Consider the following 14,634-nt stretch of genomic DNA (forward strand, 5'->3'; position numbering starts at 1 on the left):
TGGCTTGGCAGGGTTCAAGATGATACGCACTGGTTCAGCACTCAGCATGTGCCCCACTTCATTTGCATGGGTGGACCACAGCTGTGGAGGTACTCGTGCCAACAGTTCCTCTTGCAAGTAGGAAGTGTCAGGTTCAGAGTACTCCTGGGTTAGCAAAGCCACAAGCTCAGTTTCCCTATGTTCTGGTACCTCAAGGTAAACACCATCTGGGCTACAATAAATCACGCATCCCAGTTTACACAACAAATCCTTACCAAGAAGGTTGACAGGTGCACAGGGGCTAAGAAGAAAGGCATGATTTTCAGACAAAGGGCCAATAGAGATGGAGACAGGTTCAGAGACGGGATGTGGGATAGGTTGTCCGCCTATACCGACAGCATTTATAGTTTCAGGAGAATAAGGTAGAAAAGGAAACTCAGCAGCCTTTAGCGTGGAGCGGGATGCTCCGGTGTCGACAAGACAGGAGACAGGTTTACCAGAAATAAGGCATTCAACAAACGGACCAGATTGGTCAGTAGCAAGCAAAGGAGCGATGATGTCACTGTCCCTCAGGCTGTCCTATTCAACACTGGGAAAATTGACAGGAAGTGGAGGTGGGGGCAGGGACTGGGGTCTGGGTCCTTGGCCGGGGCGCTTGGGGCATTCTGATTTCCAATGTCCTTCTTGCTTGCAATAATGACATTGGTTCCCATAGCCTGGGTTTTGTGGGCTCAAGGATCTATCTCTTCCCCTGAATCTACCCGGGCCTCCCCTTCCCCGTCCTCGTCCCCTTCCTCTACCTGGACCCTGCAACTGAGAAATCTGTAAGGCCATTAACTTAAACTCGGCATTGTCTTTAGACCGTTCCAATTTGTTATGAAAATGGTTAGCCGCAGCAAGGACTTCAGTCAAATCTTTAGTTTCCCAGCCAATAATTACTGTTTGAATTTTCTCAGCAATTTTAGGGTTAAGTCCCTGGATGAATGCTGCCACTATTGCTTGTTTAGCATTTCCGACTGGGTTATCCATTCCTGAGTATCGTTCAAATGCCTGTTTGAGGCGTTCCAAATAGTCACTGGGGTGTTCATTTTTGTTTTGTTTACAGGTATTTATTTTGGTCCAGTCTGCCTTTTTTGGGCAAATTGTGAGAACTGCCTGAACCAAAGCATTTCTCTTGTCAATAAAGTCTTGGCCAATCCCTGGGTTTTGATCTGGCCAAGTACAGGCAGCATACAGACGTAGCATAGTTTCCTTGGGCAAAATCGATCGCATGAGCTGATTAATGTCAGCCCATGTTGGATTATAACAATTTATAACAGTCTGCAATTCTTCCTGAAATTTTTCTGGGTCTTCCCTGATTTTGGGGAATTTTTGAGTTAAATTGTAGAGATCACCTGGAGTCCAGGGTGCATGCACGGTTACTATATTTTGTCCATCGGTGCCAATGCCTGGCATTTGTCTTAGGGGGTAAACTTGTGCAGCTCGGGATCTAAGATTGATGGGAGATCTTTCCATGCCTATTCCCATTCTTCTAAATACACCTGTGGTGGGTTGTGACCCAGGAGTAAATTGCCACACTGGTGATGATTGAGTGGCAGATATGGTGGATGAGTCCAGACTATTAAGCTCCGTGGATGGATTTACTGAAGGAGCTTCAGCTAATGAGTTACTAGCCTGGGCTGCAGCCTGATGTTGAACCGGTTGTTGCTGATGTGGGAGTCCCAGGAGAGCAGGGTTCGAACAAAGGTCAAGGATATCCTCTGCTGGCTCCGGTGGTGGGGGCGCCCCGGGCAATGCTGGATACATCGGAGCGGTGGCCGGCGTGTAATTTGGGGGAGCAGCCAATTTCTCCCGAACAGCTTGTAACTGCTGTTTTAATTTTTCTTGAGAGTCTTTTAGGCTCCTAGTTTGAGATTCTGTCCGCCTTTTGGACATTTCATCATACCAATAAAAGAACGCGTCCCACTGGTTTTGTGGTGTTTTGGATCCACGGGACTCTAAAGCCCCTCTTAAGTGCACTATTTTATCCTGATCAAATGTTCCTTCTTGTGGAAAATGCTTCACAGGATCATCCCTAGTATACCAGTTCCACTTATCCAGGTACTTGCAAGCCTCGGGAGAATAGTGTGTGTACATAAAGTACGCCGGAGTCCCCTTAGGGGGGACGGGAACTTGTTTAGACTGACTCGTTCCCATTTTCAGTCACACAGGGAGACGTAGGAGAGGCTTATTTAGGATGTCCGGGCCGCTCAGTGCCTTGCCCCGCAGTTTTTCACTGCCCAGACAAAAGGCTTCTGACCCGACACCGGCTCATAAAATGGAAATGGGAAGGGAAACACAAGAGGAATCCTTTCACTCCTGCTCTCGGCAGAAGCTACTGGGACAAGGGGTTTGGAAAAGACAAAATCACTCAGACGCCCTGTCCACTGGGTCACGAGGTTTCAGCTGGGCCCCCTTGCTTTCGACGCTACCTTTTTTAGGCAGAATCGGGGCGGCTAGACCCAGCCTTAGTCCCAGACCTGGTCAGTGGCTCATTTTTCTAAATGCACACACACACATTTATTCAATCACTGGGAAGCCCTGTCCACTGGGTCACGAGGTTCCAGTTGGGCCCCCTTGCTTTCAAAACTGCCCTGTCAGGCAGAATTGGGGCGGCTGAACCCAACCGTAGTCTCAGACCTGGTCAGTGGCTCATATTTCTAAATACACACACATGCACATTCATTCAGTCAGCCAGACCTCCTCCCCCACACCGCCTTAGTTAATTAACGACAAGCCCGATGTGCTGTAGGATGAAGGTGCTTCATACAGTTTCTCCCTAAATAAAACGTACGTTACCAGACACAAAATGGGATCCTTTACCAGACAGAAAATTTTAGCCGGCAGTAAGGTTCAGACTGACCTGTTTTAACAAGGTTCAGATCCAGTTACCACGGCCAAGTTGGGAGCCTACAGGCAGTCCTCCTCCGAAACCCCAATAGAGATTTTGAATTAGGTCTCTTACCTCTCAAGTTTGGCGCCTCGGGGTTCGGGGGGGGCAGTCTGCGGTCATCCTTTCTCAGCCTGTGTTCTGGATCCGAGTCACGGCACCAGGAATTGTCGTGGCAACACACGCAGCATACTTTTGGGTCAGGTCAGCAGAAGCTTTTATTCAAAAGAAACTACAGCTGTAGGGGGGACTCCAAAGTGACATGGATCTCCCAAGCACTTGGAAGGGGTCCCCCCCCAAGAGCAAAATCAGGAGGCTTATATACTTTTTAACAGTTGCTTACAACTCACGTGATCATATAGTGAAATTAGCATGAAAAGCGGCTATAACATTACTTCATTATTTCTTTGCTGTAATCAGGATGGGAACTAATGGGGGAGGCGAGGTTAGTTCACAAACCTCCTTCTTGCACCTGCAAATCAGAGTTGTACATACTTTTTGCTATCTTCAAGGCCGCGGTGAGCGAAGCAGTTGCAGAGGAGTTACAAAGAACAAACACTTTCTCTTATCTGTTCTACTATACAGAGCCAGCAATTCTCCACAAAGCGGTTATGTCATCTTATAACTAAAATAGTCAAAGTTTAAGGCGCATATTTTTTCTGATTCCACACACTTGTTTTGTGCCTCAGACCTTTCCCTGGAAGCAAGTAGCGGGCACAGCCCTGCTCCTTTGAGGAGGGAGAGCTGCAGCTCTAAGTCCTCCCCTCCCAGAACAGGTCTTGGAGGCAGGAGAGATGAAACACATGGTAGAAAAGCCCAAGGAGAAGCAGCTGGTCCCCACAGACCCCTGACTGCTGGTGAGCCCCAGAAATCCATCATGGGGCTGGACACCCTAGTACCAGATGCTGCTATCAGGACTGCCAGACATCACAGTTGAGCACAGGACAGCAGTCTCACCAATGCCCTTTGGCTTCTGGAGCATGTCGGTCTGGCCAGGTAGAGGGCTTGGCATCATCTCCTCCTGGACCTGCCAGTGCTGTGCAGCAGAGCAGCCCTTGGAGAGCCGCCTTCTTCCTCTATGCTGATTCTGCCTCTGGTCTCCTTGTCCCATTAGAGCAGGAAGCCATTGAGGTCCTGTCCTAACACACATGTCCCGCGTGGGCTTCTCCCAGCAGAGTCTGAGGGGATGGGCCTGACAGCTGGGCCAGAAACCCTGACAGTCTGGCTCTGACCTCCACTGAGCAAGGATCATTAGCCTGGCACAGGGATTTGTCCCTCTCTCACCCCTAGCACTTGGGGTTTGGCAGGAAGAGCTTGTTCTCATAAGGAAACACAAGGGCCAAGGTCCAGTCAAGCTCACAGCCCCATCGCAGTGGAGGGAATAGCAGCATTTGGCCTGTGCCAGCAGGGCAGGGACTAACCTAGAGTTTCTCTTCCCTGCACAGGAGGCGCCTGGCTGCTGAGCAGACCTGAGGAGCACAGTCCTAAGGCAGGGCCAGCAAATCTGGAGCCAGCCCAGACTTCTCTAGGGAGTTTGGGTGAGATGGAGTCTCTGACATCTGTGGAAGAACAATGGCTCAAGAGCCAGGGATGGCCCCAAAAGCACATGGAGAATAAAGCAGGGAAGCAGGCTCCATCTCTCCTTGGGTGTGAAAGTGGAGAAGGGAGCGAAGCCAGAGGGAGCCCTCGGCACAGGGAAGAATTTGTGGAGCTGAAGAGCCATGAGGGAAAGCTCTACCAGAGGGACACCCTGCATCTGAACCAAGCAAGCAAGGAGGGCCTCGGAGGGAAGTGGGAGCTCCCCGCCGAGCCCAAGGGCAGATCCCACCCCTGTCCTGAGTGCCAGAAAAGCTTTAGCTGCCCTTCTCTCCTGGCTTTGCACAGGAGAAGCCACAATGGGGAGAAGCCCCACCTGTGCACCAAATGTGGGAAGGACTTCAGCTGCCTCTCGACCCTGGATCAGCACTGGTGTCTGCACACAGGGGAGAAGGCATATCTGTGCCCTGAGTGCGGGAAGAGCTTCACCCGGTCCTACAGCCTGGCCCAGCACCAGCGCATCCACACAGGGGAGAAGCCATATCAGTGCCATGGGTGTGGGAAGAGCTTCACCCGGTCCTACCAACTAACCATACACCAGCGCATCCACACGGGGGCAAAGCCACATCAATGTTCTGTGTGTGGGAAGAGTTTCATCCACTCCTCCAGCTTGACCAAACACCACCGGATCCACACAGGGGAAAAGCTACATCAGTGCTCTGAATGTGGGAAGAGCTTCACCCACTCTAGCCTGGCCCAGCACCAGCGCATCCACACAGGGAACAAGCCACATGAGGTCTGTGAGTATGTAAGTGCTTCAGCCACTCCTCCAACCTGGCCAGACACCAGCATATCCACACAGGAGAGAAGCCAGGTCAGTTCTCTGAGTATGGGAAGAGCTTCACCTAGTGCTCCAACTTGGCCCAGCACTAGCGCATCTACGCAGGGGAGAAGTCCCATTAGTGCTCTGTGTATAGGAAGAGCTTTACTCACTTCTTCAGCCTGGCGAATCACCAGCATAAGTACACAGGAGCAGAGCCACAAAAACGCTGCAAGTGTGGGAAGAGTTTCATCCAGTCCTTCCACCTTGCCCAGCACCAGCGCATCCACACAGGGGAGGAGCCACATTATTGTTCTGTATGGGGGAAGAGATTCAAAAAGTCTTCCATCCTGAGGCGGCACCAGCACCTCCACATGACAGAGGGGCCACATTGCGGATCTATGCGTGAGAATATTTTCCAGGACTCCTGCACCCTGGCCAAACACCAGTGCATCCACACTGGGGAGCACCCATAATTCTGCCAGCAGTGCAGGGAGGGCTTGGGGATGCCTGCCTGCTCAGCTCCTGCCTCCTGCTGCTGGAGTGCAGAAAGATTTCACGCAGCCTTTGGGCCTTGTGGGGCACCCCAGAACTAGAAGGATCCAGAGGCTGGCTTCCAAGCGTTGATTGTGGGGGAGGGGCCAAGAGGAAACACTGGGCAGAGGCCAGCCCAGACACTGGGGAAACCTGTAAGGAGACTATCTTTGTATCAACTTTGGAGCCTGTGCTTTTGCCATCGTTCTAAAAGCAGCCAGTGTTCCTGGGGCAGAAGCACCTTCCCAGTAGGGTGCCCTCCCCCAGACAGGTGGCTCCAAATGCCTCTAGGACCTGTCCTTGGCCCTCCTGTGCCCACTGGGGCCTGCAAGGAGGTGCTGCTGCCACCCCTCAGCCCATCTTGGCATGTTTTGCTTTTCAGTTTCTCTCCAGAGCTCTGCACCCCTGGGTGCCTGCCACTTCTCTGCTTTCCTGCCCTTCGCAGCACTCTGTAATGCAGCCTGTGGTCAGAAAGCTGCAGCACTGAACACTATATCCCTGTGTCTGGTCTCCTAACCCTCTCCAGAGCTGTGAGATGGGAACCAATCAAGGCCCAGAACCTTTCCAGGGCAGATCTCCCTGTGAATTCCCAGCCCTTTCCCTTTGAGGATTCACCATGGTCCAAGGATTGTTGTAAACACTTCGGCGCAGAAGTTGGTCACGCTCAAGGCCTCTTTCCCCTGTGTACTACTGTGCAGCAAGGCCCCTGCCCTTTGGAAGAAGCCTGTGGCCTGGGGCCAGTAGAGTGCCTTTTCTGGAGGAAGGAGGGGCAGCCTGAGGCAGGTCCTGCCTCCTGGTGAAGGGCCCGGAGTATGAGGACATCCTGAGTGAATATATGGTTTTCATACGACTGGGAGCCACCCAGAGCTCAAGTTGCCTCTGTCTCCTCACTAGAGAGTGCAGGGCAGACACACATGGGTGCAAGCACACGCTAGACTCACTGGTCCCATTTCTCCTTCTGGTCCAGGAAAGCCTGCTGTCTCTTGTCCAGAGCCAAACGTTAGCAGGGCTGCATCCCCTGCAGGGAGCAATAACTCCTGAAAGGAATCCTAGAAAGTTGGGGTTGGGAGGGACCTCGGGAGGTCACATCTAGTCCAGCCCCCTGCTCCAAGCAGGACCAGCCCCAACTACATCATCCCAACCTGCTTAGACAAAACCTTGGCTTTGAAAACTTCCAAGGATGGAGCTTCCCCCACCTCTCTAGGTAACCTGTTCCAGTGCTTCACCACCCTCCTAGTGAGCCCATTGCTCCTTGTTCTGTCATCTGCCCCCCCTAAGAACCATCCAGCTCCAGCCTCTCTGCAACCCCCTGCAGGGAGTTGAAGGCTGCTATCAAATTCCCCTTCAGTCTTCTCTTCTCCAGACTCAATCAGCCCAGTTCCCTCAGCCTCTCCTCACAAGTCCTGTCCCCCAGTCCCCAGCCATTTTCCTTGCCCTCTGCTGGACTCTCTACAACATCTCCACATCCCTTCTGTGTGGGGGGACCACAGCTGGACACAAGACTCCAGATGTGGCCTCCTCAGTGCTGAATAGAGAAGAATCACTGCCTTCCAGCTGCTGGCAGCGCTCCTACCAATGCAGCCAGGATACCATTAGCCTTCTTGGCAGTAAGGACACATTGCTGGCTCCTGTCCAGCTCCTTGTCCCCTGTCCCTCCAGGTCCTTTTCTGCAGAGCTGCTGCCCAGCCAGTTGCCCCCAGCCTGTCCCGGTGCAGGGGATTGTCTCATCCTAAGTGCAGGACTTTGCGCTTGTCCTTGTTGAACCACATGAGATTCCTTTTGGCCCAATCCTCCAGTTTGTCTTGATCACTAATCCTAGCCCTGTCCTCCAGCATATCTACTGCTCCCTCCAGCTTGGTGCCATCTACAAACTTGCTGAGGGTGCACTCTGCGCCATCTTCCAGCTTGATGAAGACATTGAACAAAACCGGCCCCAGGACCGGGGCACTCCATGCAAGACCGGCTGTCAACTAGACATCGAGACATTGATTACTACCCTCTGAGCCCGTGCTTCAGTCAGTTTTCTTTCCCCCTTACAGTCCATTCATCCAACCCATACTTCCTTAGCTTGCCTGCCAGAATTTTGTGGGGGACCATATCAAAAGCCTTGCTAAAATCAGTGTATATAACATCCACCAGTCTCCCTGCATCCACAGAGCCAGTCACCTTGTCACAGAAGGCAATTGGATTGATTAGACATGAGTTGCCCCTGGTGAATCCCTGCTACTTGATCCTAATCACCTTTTTCTCCTCCAAGTGCTTCAAAATGGATTCCTTGAGGATCTGCTCCATGATTTTTTCCAGGGACTTAAGTGAGGCTGACTGATCTAGTTCCCTGGATCCTCCTCCTTCCCTTTCTAAAAATGCCTGTGTGGGGGGTGTGAGGCTTTGACATGAGGGTGGAGTGGACAGCCAGTGGTTTGGGGGTGACCTGGGCATAGCTGTGCCTGTGTTCTGCTCGGGGTCGTTCCAGGCATCTGGGCTTTGCTGGCTGCCACGCGGAGCTGGCTGCGAATCCTGGCCTCAACCTGCTTCTGCTACGTGTGTCAGGGGGTGTCCTGTTTTTAAGCCTTCCTCCCAGGCACTGGGTGTGTGGTCATGTCCTGAGCCTTTCTGGATAGGCTGGGACTAGCCTCTACATAAGAATAGTGTTGAACTGACACTAGCGTATTAATCTTTTAATTAGATGTATTATTATCTAGTTTTATTTAGGGGTTATTGTTATGCAATGCAAAGCTTGGACCCCACTTATTATTGCTTAGCATAAATAGAATAGTTATTTTATGTCTAGTTACAAATCAAGTTATTTGTCTATACTCTGATTATTATATTTTATATTCTTTCATAACATTTGGATGCATGGATGAATGAATGTAGAATCAATGGTAAAAGCAGAGCAAGTTATGAATACGTGTCAATAAGCAAGTTACCAAATGGCAGATCATGCTGAAGATGGCTAAAAAACCAGTTGGTGCCAGACGAGGAAGAGATCATCAGCAGAGACCAGCTTAAAACAAGGCCTGGACAGCATCCCAAGGCTACAGGACTCCCTTTGCGATGGGCACGGCCTACTCTGTGATAACAGAGGAACGCTGAATGATGCTAGTGCCTGGGGCAATGATGCATAAGCTTGACCTCATGCCAGAATGGAAAAGTACTCTAGTCTCAAACAAAGACTTGCAATCTCTATGAAAGAAGAGACTTAACAGTATGAAGGTGGGAACTCACTCTGCAAACTTCACGGAAGCATGGGTGTGTCTGTACACCTTGCTTCCAATGGGATCTCAATATGCCTAGGCTGGCCACCTAGAGCAAATATTGAGCAACTGACTTTGGTAACTATAACACCTGCAGAGAGAACGAGAATGAATGTCTATATGTGTGTATTGTTTTAATGCTGTTGTAGTCTCAATAAACACAGCAAATTGCTTTGTCCCTCCTGATAGAGGTCCCACATTGTTTGTAAATACAAGCAGTCCTCAAACTTACGACACAACTGGTTCCTGAAAACTGTGTCTGAAGTTGAAATGTAACTCGGAACCGATTTTTCCCATAGGAATCAATATTATAAATGGGGGATTGGTTCCTGAACCAAGGCCTAATACCCTATTTTCACCAAAAATGACCCAGAATTTTCAACTCAACCAATTATAAATGAGTAATATAGCTACAATCATGTATTTATGTTGTAAATAGCAATCATATTGATTTGGAAGGACTTCTTTGAGGTGACTTTGCTGGACTTTTAGAAGGGCTCTTGGCTGGACTCTTCTCAGGAGTCTTGGCTGCAGGTTTTTCTGGAGTCTCATCTGCTTTCTTAAAGAAAATGTCCAAGGAAGTTTGGACAGACGTTCTCCAGGGAGATGGGTGATGCAGCGAACTTGTTCAATGGTGTGGCGTGGCATCGGATCAAGTGTTGTTGTAAAGTCGAAACTCACATCAAAGTTGAAACGGGGTCAATTTATAAAGGTTGTAGGTGTGAAATATAACTCAAAATGTTGTAAGTCGAGGACTGCCTGTATAATACACGCTTTGTGAGTATTACTATAGTAGTAGTTGTTGGGATTATTGCTATCACTGCTACTGTTATTGTGACTAGTGGTGTTGTTATTTATTGCAATAGTATGAATCACAATAATAATACTATAGCTATAAGTACTGCTCTATTTATGCTAGCAGTTGTGCTAAGACTAGTAACAGTAATGTTACTACTACTACTGCTTTTTCTCTTATAATAGAGTAATGGTAATAGGGATACTACTAATGTTACTATGGCATTATTATTACTACTATTTTTGTATTATTATTATTATAGCAGTAGTAGTAAAAATATTATTTCTATGCCTATTGGTATTATTCTTAATATAACCATATTAAGAATTGCTATTCCTATTGCTATGATTATTACTGCTAACACTATAGCTGTTAACATTAATATTCCTACCAGACAGATTCTGGCACCACTTCCTTACCCTGCTCAGCTGTCCATCAGGACAAAGGTTGGTCCAAAGACTGTGATCATGGCTGACAGTGGGTCTCCTCACCCAGAAGGCTGGAGGTGTCCTGCTGTGCCCCAGACATCCCCTCCAGGCTTATCCTGCACTTGACTCTGGTTCCTGGAACCGTGGAAGAGAAAAGGTAGCAGCTAGAGGCCACTGGAGCTGGAGGATCAGCGAAGGCCCCAATATTTGGAGGCAGTCCGGGCTGTGGGGAATGTCATCAGGCGGAGCACAGACTCCCATGAGTCTCCAACAGGGTCCAACCCCCTTTGGTGAATCAGAACAGAATTGTTTCAACACTTTTTGGCCCTGCAGCACTACTCTTGGGGCATATTTCCAGCCTTGTTGTGGCATCATGTGGATAGGAAGCAGTAAAACCAAGGCTATGTTGATGTGGGATTGGTGCCAGTCACTGGCTGCCATTTTTGATACTGGAGGTCATGGCACATGGTGTGTTCTTAGGCATCCTTTGGCAATAGTTTGGTCTGTCTCCAATGTCGGCTGATGTACCCCTCCATGAGGTAACACGTGCACAAGGCTTTAGGGTGGGGATGTCTTGCTGAAGGCATGGCCGCCTCTTTCAGGCGAATGGCTTTGTCGCAGCTCGGATGGGCATTGCTGGGCAGAGAGGTGCAGCTTGATATTGCAAGGGAAATCGAATCTGGTCATGTTGAAGCCTTTTAGTCAGGACTAATCAATGTGGGAACAGGAAAATATTGCAGGTGTGTGAGGCTGTGCTATTATAAAGCTTCGAAAATGTATAACATTCCTGGCTGGAGAAGCCACGGGCCCAACCTGCGGACATGTTTCTGGAGGATGCAGCACACACAGACAGCCCACGGCCTCAGGACCAGCAACCTTGTGGACCCAGAGAGGAGCCCCTGCCCAACCCTGAGCCAGGTGAGTGTCCAGGTGCTGGCTGGAGCGTGGGTCTGGGTGCTGCAGTACCTGTCCTCCATCTTCCTCACTCCCATGTGCTGAAGGCTCTGGCTGCCGCAGTCACAGGCCCATACAAGAGAGGAGCAGATCTTTCCCCTGCCAGCAGCACGAGGCCTGACCTGTGCCTTCTCTTCCCCCCGCAGGTGCAGGGGCCCTGGGCAGAGCTCATCAGCAACCTCCTGAAGAAGGGCCTGCAAACATGGAGCTGCCGAGGGGGAGAGGGGCGCCCTGAGCGGGGCCAGCTGCAGAAGGGGCAGGGCAGGCCAGCAAGGCAGGGGGAGAGCACGGAGGTGAGCAGGGCACCAGCTCCAACTGCAGAGGGGAGTGCAGCTGGGGCCACACCTGGGAGGAGAGGGGCACTGTCAAGTGCTTAGGGTGTGGACAGCTGGGAAGCCACAAATCTCTGGTGACAGAGGTTGCAACTGCACCCAGCCAGTGTTTGACAGAGCTTGCTCTGCGGTGCCGATAGCTAAGGGTGCTGACACAGGAAGGCTAAGCACATGAAATGTAATGAGCCGAGCCAGTGCAGACACGTGGTCCCCTACATCCACAGCTGCACCCATGTCAGTGAAAAAGGGCGGATTTTGCACCCCATTGTGTCATGGCCCAGCCTGCAGAGAGCTGTTGTTCAGTGATCCTGGAGAGGGTGGTGGGGGCTGGAGGCAGCTGGAACAGGAGACGCTGATGGGGAAACGCTTGTGCCTGCAGCTCCAGGAGGCCTTTGAGGACGTGGCTGTGTACTTCACGCAGGAGTGGGGGCTGCTGGAGGATGCACAGAAGGGGCTTTACTGGGACCAGATGCTGAGGAACTGCTGAGCCCTCATTTTCCTGGGTAAAGCTCTTTCCTGCTTCTCCCTGCAGCCATATCAGTGCTGACACTTACTGCCTTCTCCCTGCTTTTTTGCATTCTTGTCCTCATCAGTGTTTCCCTGGGAGTTGAAATCCTTGTCCTCCCCAAGGTTCTGTGCACAGTCAGGCCTCTCACGCTTCATACCAACATCTCCTGCTCCATTTCATCCAGCTGCCTTCACCTGAGTCTTCCCCATTCCTGTCAGCTCTGGTGCTTCCGTATCCAGCCGTGTCTGGGCGAGGAGATCTCCCTTTCCCTTCTCAGCATGGTCATGTCATCTCTAATTCATTGGGCAGAAATATTCACCGCTAGTTGTTTCTTGGGTAATATTTCCTCCCTGCCCTGCCTAGCATGTCCTGTCTAACACATGTAATGCTCCAAATGTGCTCAGTCAGTGCTGTCTAGATCCCCTTTCTCCTCTGGTCATGAGCCAGCAGAAGGTAATGGAAGTCTTATCCTCTACTGCTGCCACCCTTGAGTCTGTCTCTAGTGACATGTGCACATGCACCAGAACCAGGGTCCTTGTATCACCGGGTCCCTGGAAACTTCTGCCCACGTTCTTCCTAATGCCTTCATCTCCACAGGTTGCAGGTGTTGGCTTGGCTGTGTTTACTTGGAGACCTGGCCCAAGCTTGCTCTGCCATTTTCAGTTGTCTTGTCCTCTTCCCAAAAGCCCTCTGCATGTCACACTTCCATCATGGTGATAAAATGGAATGGGTTCAGCTACCAGTGTGTCCAGCGTGTCTTCATTTTGGTTCCTTGTAATAATGAAACTTTGTCTCTCTGCTGTATCAAAGGTCACTGCATCTCCACCTCCATCCCTGCGAACTCTGTTGGTCTCGCACTCTTCTTATATCTTAAAGTGGTTGGTGCTTTGTTTCCTTTGGATATCCCCCCACTACCTAGATGACAAAGGCCATCACCAACTGAAGGCTTCTCCCTGCAGTACTCTTGTCTTTTATCCTAAATTTCATCCCAAATCCAAGTTTGTTAGTTTGCATCCAGTACCCAGTCACAAACGCTCTTTAACCATTGCCCCAAACAGCATATCAAGGTCCAACACCCAACTTAATCTGCCGCATCCAGGGAGGACAGGAGGAGCTCTGGGTCAGTGATGATGAGGATCATGGGGACATCTCTGTGTCAGAGGACCTCCCAGCAAGTGAGTTGTGGCGGTCCCCTCTTCCGACTCCCCTCTCACAAATGCTCCGTGCCCAGTGACAGGGGGCCTGGAGCCTGCAGACCTGCCCTGCGCTGCCCTTTCAGGGCACTGACCTCGAATAGCTTATGTTGTCGAATGGCTGATATTGCAGACACCAGCAAAATGAAAAGTTGAAATAGTTTGTTTCATAGTTGGTTGGGTCGGAAGGGACCTGAGCAGATCATCAAGTCTGCCCCCCTGCCATGGGCAGGAAAGAGTACTGAGGTCAAACAAGGTCTATCTAGCCTCCTTTTAAAGACCCCCAGGGTAGGAGCAAGCACCACTTCCCTTGAAAGTTGGTTCCAGACCCTGGCCACCCTGACTGTGAAGTAGTGCCTCCTGATGTCTAGCCTGAATCTACTTTCCGTCAACTTATGGCCGTTGTTCCTAGTTACTCCTCGTAGTGCTCAGGGAAACATGGACTCTCCCATTGCCTGCTGGTCCCCCTTGGTCAGTTTATAGACGGCCACCAGATTCCCTCTCAGCTTTCTCTTGTGGAGGCTGAACAGGTTCAGGTCCTGTAGCCTCTCCTCGTAGGGCCTGCCCTGCTGCCCGTTGACAATGCGGGTGGCCCTCCTCTGGACCCTGTCCATGTTATCCACATCCCTCCTGACATGCGCTGCTCAGAACTGGACACAGTACTCCAACTGCAGCCTGACTAATGTTGCATAGAGGGGGAGGATCACCTCCTTGGACCTGCTCGTGATGCATTTGTGGATACATGACAAGGTGCGGTTAGCCTTCCTGACTGCGTCCCCACATTGGCGGCCCATGTTCGTCTTGGAGTCATTATAGACTCCAAGATTCTTTTCTGCCTCTGCACTGATGAGAAGGGAGCTCCCCAGCCCGTAGGTATGCTGCTGGTTCTTCCTCCCCAGGTGCAGTATCTTGCACTTGTCAGTGTTGAAACCCATCCTCTTCTCATCCGCCCACCCCTGTAACCTGTCCAGGTCTGATTGCAGCCTATTCCTCCCTTCTAGCATGCCCGCTTCTCCTCACATCTTAATGTCATCCACGAATTTGAACAGGGTGCTTTTTACCCCCTCATCCAAGTCGCTGATGAAGATGCTGAACAGTGTGGGCCCAAACTCTGCAGAACCCCACTGCCCACATCCCTCCAGGTCAAATAAGATCCATCCATCACCACTTTCTAGGTGCAGCCATCCAGCCAACTAGTGACCCATTTGACTGTGTAGGTGTCGACAGCACAGTCTCCTAGTTTTTTTTAGTGAGGATGGGGTGAGAGACAGTGTCCAAGGCCTTCCTAAAGTCCAGAAAGACTACGTCCACTGCTACCCCTGCGTCTAAGGATTTTGTGACCTGGTCATAGAAGGCCACCAGGTTGGT

General features: G+C 50.7%; 1 protein-coding gene across 7 annotated transcripts in view; it reads left to right on the forward strand.

The window, feature by feature from the left end:
• LOC102369799 (zinc finger protein 3-like) overlaps positions 1 to 6,963 on the forward strand; it is a 17,121-nt gene extending 10,158 nt beyond the window's left edge. For all 7 annotated transcript variants that reach the window (XM_025195657.1, XM_025195656.1, XM_025195658.1 and 4 more), the window contains one exon: positions 4,354 to 6,963. In XM_025195657.1, the coding sequence (XP_025051442.1) occupies positions 4,354 to 5,618 (1,265 nt within the window). In that variant the 3' untranslated portion in view covers positions 5,619 to 6,963. The remainder of the gene's footprint in view (positions 1 to 4,353) is intronic.
• The last annotated feature ends 7,671 nt before the right edge of the window (positions 6,964 to 14,634 follow it).

Source organism: Alligator sinensis, unplaced genomic scaffold (assembly GCF_000455745.1).
Source record: "Alligator sinensis unplaced genomic scaffold, ASM45574v1 scaffold1419_1, whole genome shotgun sequence".
NCBI classification, from domain to species: Eukaryota; Metazoa; Chordata; order Crocodylia; family Alligatoridae; genus Alligator; species Alligator sinensis.